The sequence below is a fragment of the Pyrus communis genome, chromosome 2 (genome assembly GCF_963583255.1).
Source record: "Pyrus communis chromosome 2, drPyrComm1.1, whole genome shotgun sequence".
NCBI lineage: Eukaryota > Viridiplantae > Streptophyta > Magnoliopsida > Rosales > Rosaceae > Pyrus > Pyrus communis.
In genome coordinates this window covers 29,886,981-29,896,281 of record NC_084804.1, presented here as the reverse complement: position 1 = coordinate 29,896,281, position 9,301 = coordinate 29,886,981, and the positions used below count along the sequence as shown (strand labels likewise).

Sequence of the window (9,301 nt, the reverse complement as noted above, 5' to 3'; positions counted from 1 at the left end):
AAATAGTAAGATTTTTGTATTAAAAAGTTAATAATATAAAAAATAAAAATTTTCATCGCTTATATAATAACATTTAGTGTACCATTTATGTTATGAACAACTGAAAATTTCTCGACAAGTTGAAGAGGCATGGCCTTTTTGGCCATCTTACAATGTAGCTAAAAAAAATAGCACTGAAAAATGATAGTGAAACAAGGGCTTTTTTGTCCTTCACTGTACTTAGAAACTGTGTTTATTTTCCTTATTGAGCTTTAGTATAGATAATTTATTAAGGCTTTTCACGTGTAAATTCTCTATAAGACCAACTTCAGTTTTTGGACCCAAATTCAAATTTTTTTTAGTACATTGATATTTTACACTAAGGGGAGAGGGAGTTTGGCTATGTCACATAATGAGCAACTTAATTTGGTATCGAATTCACCATCCATTAACTTCGAACTTAAGACCTCTCACTTTCAAGTGAAGAGGAATATTAGACCGTAGTACTGAGACCCCAAACTCAAATATTTAAGTTTACTAAAAAACAAAATTTAAGTCTATAAACAGTGAATGTTACTCAAGACCTAAATTTCATGACTTAAAATATCACTTTAATATAAAGAAGGCTTTTCAATTTAATAAGTGTTTTTCTCAATTTGTTTTGTTCTGTGCATTTCAATTTAATTGTTTTTCTCAAAAATTTTCGTAATTTGTTTTTCTCAGTTTCGGTGATTTGAACACCTAAATCGTGTTCTGTTTTTTATCATGTTGATTCAAAGAATGGCCCTTTCTCCTGCCAATCATTTGAACCTAAATGATTAAAAACAGTTCACATTTGCTTCCATTTCCAAGTTGTCATTTGGTTTAAGGTTTTGTAATTTGCTTTGCTTCTTTCAATGTTTTTGTCAATTTGCATTTTATTTGCATATTCCAGCAAAGATAGATAATTTTTGGCCAGCCAAAAGTATAAAATGTCAATTTATTGGAGGTGCTTTTCATTTTGTGAGTTAGTTTTATTCCAAGATTTGTTAACCCAATTGCCATTTTACATTTAAGTTAAGTTTATTCCAGGGTTTTTCATTTATGCCTCTGTTACTTTAAAGCTTCATGTTTCTTTAAACTTCGTGTTTTACAAGAATCTAGGGCACAGATGAAACCGTGCCAAACTTGGCATTTGGTCATTCAAACAATTGAATGAAAGAAGAAAATTATGGCAAAAGTGGTTGTTAATGAATCTGGATTCATATGGTTGTTGATTTGAAATTGCTTTTCACTGTGAGCAGGGTGCAAGTGGTTAATTAGTTAATTGTTTTCACTCAAGTTTTGCTGATTGTTCAAATGAGTTTTAATCACCTAAATCATGTTCTGTTTTTAAATAGGGAGGTTAGTGGGATCTGTTTTCATAAGTCCCTTTATCTCTCGATGTGAAGCCCACAAACCAATTAGTGACGGTTGAAAGCCTCAAACATTGTGGGCGCGAAATGGAGGTACAGTGACGGTCAACAACCGCCTCCATTGTCGATGAAGGTATATTGAATTTCTCGAATTTCCCTTATTTGGGTTTCCTCTATCCTTTTTGCGTTTGATTGGGAGTTTATAAATTAGGGTTCTTGGGGATTTTAAGGTTTTCTGACTCCTTTTTTTTTTTTTTTTTTTTTCAGAAATTGCGTTGTATTTCTCAGATCGGAGCTGTTACGAGTGGAGGCAAGCTAGAGCTGGTATAGATTACGAATATTAGTTTTGCATAGCACTGTAAGTTTGATTGGTAAGGTCATCCTAATTTAAAAAAAAAAACAGCCATCTTTCAGTTCAATAGTAAAGGCCCTCATTCAAATATGAGTTTTGCATAGCACTGTAAATAGTGTGTGTAGTTGCAGAATTCCTATTTTGATTGGTAGCTTTGTTGTTTTTTGTTAAGTTGATTTGAATTTATAACGAAGTTACTTATTTTTTAGTACAATTATTTGCTTTCTGGTATTTTGAATCTTTGGATGGAGTTAGTCAAGAGGGCATTGTAATTTTTCAAATTTAAGCTCGACAAATGATTGAAATTTTGAAACTTTAAGCAATTGAAGGCGTTTGATTTGAGTTTCCGCATTTCATTCACTATGTAGTATATGTGACTGATTATGTTTTTGGTTAAGGATTGGGGATTTTGGGTGATTAGGTTTTAGTTTCTAGCTTTTGGGTTTTTGGGTATATTTTGTGAGAGAGAGAGAGAGATTGGAGATCCAATCACAGCGACGAATTGAAGAAGATGAAGATCATAGTGATGAACGGAGACGAACAGACCCTCTCCTTAGACATCGATCCTTATGAGAATTAAAACCCTTACTTTTCACTTCAGCAGAAAACCCCAATTGATATTATAGTTCTTTCGACTGATTTTGAAGTTCAAGTTCTCCTTTTTTTTACTTGATTTTTTTTTTTCTTTTTTTTGGTGATAGGTAGAGAATGTGAAAGCTCTGGTAAAGGTGGAGGTGAGAAATTTAATTTAATTCATGATTTATTGTTGTTTTTTATACTTTATTTTTGTGGGATTTGGGGAAAACAATATTAAATTGAAATAAAGTTTAGGTCTTTCTGTAATTGGGATTTAGAGTAAGAGATGAAGAACTGAATATGATTGTAGAATTAAAAGTTCAGAACTTTTTTGGTTTCGAAGCTAATTTTAAATTTAGTTAGCTGATTAGTTAATAGAGAAATGTATAACGAATGCGTGATATGTTTTTCGACGCGTTTGAGCACACATGGGTGCTGCTTCATGCGTTTAATTGGAGGGGGGGAGGGGTGATGTCGGAAAAAGGGGGGGGGGCCTGAGCGATGATGCTCGAATTTTGGGGGGGGGGGAGGGGTGATGTCAGAAAAAAGGGGGGGGGGGGCCTGAGCGATGATGCTCGAATTTGGGGGGGGGGGGGGGGTGTTTCTGCGTGTGTGGTCTTTAGTGAAATATGGATCCATAACAGCTTTAAAATTTTGCTTTTTACATGCTTTACTACTCTCTAATTGTTCAAGTCTGTCAATCAATTGATGGGTTTTTCTTTCAATTCATGAAAAGAAACCATATCTACGAGAAGGGCATGCTGTGTTGAAACTCTAAATTTCACTCTTTAGGCCCTCTTTGACTTGAATTCATAGCCAGTGTGACTGCTTTTGCAAATTGAATTCAATTTTTAGCTTGGCAGAAGGCGTTTAAATTGGTGCAACTTTCCACGTCTTGGTTCTCTAATCCTAGGGTTTTGGTTTTTTTTTTTTTTTTTTTTTTTTCTCTCTTTTCTCTCTCTTCCTCTTAGTACTTTGATTTGGGGCGACAATGATATACCCTGATCCACAACACCACAAACAACAGCACCCGCAACATCAGCAACAACACCCTCAACATCAGCAGCACCACCCTCAACATCACCACCGGCCCCAATGATGCGTCAGCCGTCAGTATGGCCCCTGTGTATCACAACCCGCCTGTGCTCACTCCTCCTCTTCGTCCTAATGATGGTTTGTACCAAATTATGCCTTTGTCTTTGCTATTTTGTTCTGGTTCTTTCCTGTTTTGGTTGGAAATTAATGGAGAATAAAAGAAAACAATTTGAATTGTGGGGAAGTACCTAAACAAGAATTTGGTTGCATTATACTTATTTTGTTGACTGGGATTTTCAACTTTAAAGTGCATTAAACCGTTAGAACTGGTTTTGGATCTTGAAGTTATTGAGATTTGCAATTTAAAAGGGTGGGCTGATAAGAATAAAAGCACATCACAATGTAGCACACAAATGTCCTATTAAATTTCCTTATTAACAATGAAATTTATCAATTGTAGCATATGAAAATAAGGGTCTTTCCCGCAGAAGATTGTTTTATCTAACTACTTCAAATGTCACAAAAACTGGGCTGCTGTCCCTACTAGCCAGCCACCGAAAAATAATTATTAGACCGACTTACACTTATCTAAAGTCTACGAAATTTTATATGCAAACACTAGACATACAAAGCTACACTCACACAAATTTTTGGGATTTTTGGAGTTGATTTGATATTTAAATTAAATCGAACAAAAATAAGACAGAGACAGATTTTTAAGTAGTTCACAAATTAAGAAAAACGAGTTAGGGGAATTACTATCCACCACCAAATAATCATGCAAACATGTTATGTTTCATTCAAATTCCTTCTATTTCCGGATGAAGATGCTCAAGTTGGCTCAATGTTAGAACTCAACCTATTACTCTTTCTTATGTAGTATGTTAAGAGAATGACGTTTTCAACTTAACTTAGTCCCTAACATGCAATCTAGAATGGTGTGTTCATAGATTTAACAAGTAGAAATCATTAAGAACGAAAAGAGTTTGAATCATCACAAGGCATCGTAAGTACTGGCATTGTCTTACTTATCCTAGAAATTGATTCACATGTTAATCGCAATTAACAAGTACTACTCTAGAACATATGTAGGTCCTCATTCGACAAGGGTAGGCACACACATATTCATAGCATTAGAATCCTAGATATGATTACTAAGTATGCATCCGTATAAAACACATAAAGAATTCATCAATGAGACAAGTAGTGAACCAATTTTCATCCATTCATAAAAGTAATTCAAACAAAATGTCATAACAAACTTGCAATCATATTCAAGGCTTCAAACAGCCCCTAACTACTAAAAATTTAGTTACAAAATCCTTAAGTTAAAACAAAAGATAGACATGAGTTTGAGAAAATAGAACCGAAAGAAATCGACTAAGGCTCTCCTTTTCCTTCCTTCCTCAATGCTACTTTTTAACCAATTCTTGCTGCATCATTTTCTTCTCCTTAACTCACCCACTAATAGCCATTTAGTGATGACAATAAGTGAGAGGAAATGTAAAACAATTGTAACTCCTTGGGTAGCCTTTATGCCAATTACTCCCTCTTAATCCTCATCTTTAATTCCATTTCCTGTCAGCTGGTTTGTTCTTGATTGCATCAGTTTTGGCTGCTAGATTTATTGGATTTATTGCTTTCAATGCTTTCTTGTCAGTTACAAACTGCTCAGCCTCTTGGGAACCTTTCAGTGTTAAAACGGCCATAACTTCTTGTAGAAAAATGATATTAACAATCTGCGAAGTGCTCCAGAAAATAGACATCTATAGCTTTCCAACCATATAAGGGTCATTCTCTAATTCATTCTGAGCTATCCGCAACTTTCTTCCAAATTCAGCTGATCTGCACAGGCAGTTTTGACGAATTTATTACTTAAAATCCCACTTGTGCTATTTTTCTTTTCTTTGCTTGACAAATCCTACAAAACACAAAAACAAAGTAAATAACTCAACAATATAAGGAACTAACTAAGAAAAAACAAGTGAATTTGATATAAAATATATATAAATATGAGCTTATTATGGGCCAGTGAGGCCAAGGGTGTAAATGATATTTGCAAATAGTTGTTTAATTTTGTTAAGAAGTTTAGTGCAGAATTTAATGAATTTTCCCTTTTTTTATAATGAGTGACAAATGGTTTGTTTGTTGCAGGTCATGCTGACAGTTTTCTTGGATAAAAGATGAGAAAGCTTGCACAGAGGAGAGCAGTTGATTATACAAGCAGTTTCGTGCGATATATGCAGGTAAAGTATTCATTTTTTTTATACTTTTGTTCTTCTCTCTTTGACTTTCTTACCGTCATCATTTCGGCAAGCAGTCATCCTTTAATTTGATTGGCACATGTAATTTTGGGTGTGCATTTATTTGTTCATTTTTCTATGTTATATGAACCCATATATTTTAAAAGTTGTCATGCGATATGGTCTTATCTCTTCTTAAGGAAGGGACCATCATTTTAACATCTGTTCCAGGCCAGTAAACAGTCCAACAGACCTCCCTGGAACGATCCAACCACAACCCCTACAAAGTGCAGATCAGAACAGCAAACACCACACTAAAATTAAAAATAAACTCCAGTCCAAATATTAAACTCACAAAAGAAAACTATGTTATGTCCTTTGGATATGTCTGTTTCATTTTAGGTGTAAATCAATGTTTTAAAGAACTCGCCTCGGGGCGCGCCTAGAGCGCCCTTGAGGCTGGACGGAGAGGCAAACGCCTCAGTTTTGCTGGAGTAGGCGAAATGCTTCGCCGGAGACGTCGAGACAGCGGAGGCGCGCCTCAAGGTGTCTGGACGTTTTTTTTTTTTTTTTTTTTTTTTTTTTTTTTTTTTAAAAAAACTATCCAAACCCAAAACGACGTCATTTGGGTAAGGATTTTCAGTCTTCACCCACCATACCTTCGAATTTGACCCATTTTTCTGCCTCTGCCTTTTGCCTTCTGCCTTGCTTCTTTAACTCCCGCGCGCCAGAAGCCCAGAGTCCCAGAACATCGGTGTCGCCACGCCGCCATCACCCCGCCGCCGTCACCTCAGCGCCATCAGCCCAGCCCCAGCGCCGTCAGCAAGATCCCAAAGGTTAGGGTTTTTGAAATTAGGGATTTATTTTCTGGGAAAGGGGTTAATAGTTTTCTGGGGTTAATGGGGATTTAGTTTTCTGGTTTTGCATTTTCTGGGGAAGGCCGAAGGTGCTCTACGAGAGAGAGACAGAGAGAGAGGCAGAGAGAGAGAGGAAGAAGCAGAATAGAAAACAGGGGACAGAGAGAGAGAGAGAGAGAGAGGAAGAAGCAGAATAGAAAACAGGGGACAGAGCCCACGGTTTTATGTCTGTGTGGCTGCCAAACTGTTTTGCACTTATAGTCTTATACCATAAACTTAATGCTTCTGCCGGCTGCCATAAATTATGTCCATGTGCACTGCCATAAATTGGCACTTAGATAAATTGTTAGAAATTGTTAGAAATTGGCACTAAAGGGTTAATTGTTAATAAATTAATCGAAGGATTAATTTATAAATTAATTAATAAATTGTTTGAAATTTATTAATTGTTAGAAATTGTTAGAAATTGACACTAAAGGATTAATTTATAAATTAATTAATAAATTGTTAGAAATTGTTGGTATTGGTATATAAATTAATAATAAATTGTTGGTTCATTAATTGTATGCATGCATCTATTGTTTATTGTTTAGGGTATTGAAGAATATGGCTTCTTCTTCTAAGAAAGATTTTGCTTGGCAATGGACAAAAGATTTGGATCCTGTCACTAAGCACTTCTATTGTGTTTTTTTGTAACCACAAATGAACGGGTTCAATTTCTAGATTCAAACATCACTTGGGTGGTGTAAGTTCAGGAGGAATGATAAGTTGTAAAAAAGTCCCACCCAATGTGAAAGAAGAATGTTTTGCTAATGTTATGGGAACTAAAGAAAAGAGGAAAACTAGTCATGAGTTGTATCGTGGTGGTGGAGAAGAAAGTGAAAGTGTCGATATGGGCACAACAAGGACAGCATATGTAAGTAGTGGGAGTGGGAGTGCGAGTGCCACACATTCACAACAAACCGGTTCTTTTCTACCACCTAGGTCAAGGGGACCACTTGATAGGTATGTTACATCGGAAGCTCGTCAAACCACGTTGAATACACCTTTCAAAAAAGAGGAAAGAAGACAAGCATCCCGAGCACTTGCCCGATGGTTCTACACTAGTGCCATTCCATTCAATGCGGCAAACAATGAATATTATGTTAATGCAATGAAATTGGTGTCCAATTTTGGTCTCGGCTTTGATGCTCCTACAAGCCATGAATATAGAACTTGGATGCTTAAAGAAGAAGTTGATGATGTACAAAGTATGATGAAAGAACATCAAAAGGCTTGGAAGAGATATGGATGCACTATTATGTCGGATGGATGGTCGGATGGCAAAAGTAGATGTTTAATCAACTTTCTTGTCAATAGCCCTCAAGGTACTTGGTTCTTGAAATCGGTTGATGCATCGGCCTCTATTAAGAATGGAGATTTGTTGTATGGCTATTTGGATGACGTTATTCAAGAAATTGGGGAGGAGAATGTGGTTCAAGTTATATATGACAATGCTTCGAACTACAAGAATGCCGAGGCAAAACTTATGGAGAGGAAAGAGAAGGTGTGGTGGACTCCATGTACGGCTCATTGCATTGATTTGATGTTAGAAGATATTTCTAAGATGGCATGGTTTGATGACACACTCAAACGTGCTAGGTGTATTTCAAAGTATCTATATGGGCATCAATGGGTACTAGCTTTGATGAGAAAGTACACTAACAATTTAGAAATTCTTCGTCCGGCGGTCACTAGGTTTACCACTTCTTTCCTTACACTACAAAGCTTACAAAAGCAAAAGGAAAATCTTGTTGCTTTGTTTACCTCTCAAGAATGGTCGGAAAGTACCTATGCAAAATCCCGTGAAGCAAAGTTGGCTAAGCATCACGTGTTATATGATCGTGAGTTTTGGGGTCGAGTTTCCTTTTGCATTAAGGGCGTTCTTCCTCTTGTTTGTGTTTTGAGAGAGGTTGATTCGGAGGAGAGACCCCCCATGGGTTTTATATATGAGTTGATGGATGCCGCAAAAGAGAAAATTGCAAGCAATATTAACAAAGTGGAGAAAAAATATATGCCTATTTGGAGAAAGATAGATCGCAGATGGGACGATCAACTTCATCAACCACTACATGCGGCGGGTTATTACTTAAACCCACAATTTCGATATGAGGATAATTTCTCAAATACTGATGAAGTGCGAAATGGGTTGTTTGCTTGCATGGATAGGATGCTTGGGAAAGGGAAAGAACGTGAAAAGGCCGATGTTCAATTGGATTTATTTACTAATAACCGTGGTCCATTTGCGGATTCTATGGCTATGCAAACTAGGAAAAAGTGAACACCAAGTAAGATTTAATTAATTAATTGTTAATATCTTTTTATCATTAACCTTTAAATTACTTACCTTATTAATATTGTTTTTTTAGCGGCTTGGCGGGAGCGCTTTGGGCATAAAACACCCGAGTTAACGAAATTTGCCATTCGAGTTCTAAGCCTTACTTGTAGTGCATCGGGATGTGAGAGGAATTGGAGCACATTTTCAATGGTAAGTAAATATATTATTAGTATCTTAAGTGTCATTTTTGCTTAAAATGTTTAGACTTGAATAATATAATTGATTTATTTGTAGATTCATACAAAAAGAAGGAATAGGCTTGAACACAAAAGGCTTAATGCTTTAGCCTATGTCAAGTACAATTTGGCTTTACAACAAAGAAGTAAGAAAAGGATGGAGAAGTATGATCCTATTGTTGTGGAAGAAATTGCCTCCGATGATGAATGAATAACAGAGATAGAAGATCTCGTTCTTCCAGAAGATCCTACATGGCTTGAGGATGAGTTATTGTATAATGTTAAGGCCATAAGGAATGTGCCAACCCCGGT

At 36.1% G+C, this 9,301-nt stretch overlaps 1 protein-coding gene across 1 annotated transcript; it reads left to right on the top strand.

Annotated features, from left to right (window-relative positions):
- The first annotated feature begins 7,328 nt into the window (after window positions 1–7,328).
- On the top strand, window positions 7,329–8,756 carry LOC137725030 (uncharacterized). Its single transcript, XM_068463641.1, has one exon. The coding sequence runs from the start codon at window positions 7,329–7,331 to the stop codon at window positions 8,754–8,756; it is 1,428 nt and encodes a 475-aa protein (XP_068319742.1).
- Window positions 8,757–9,301: the final 545 nt, after the last annotated feature.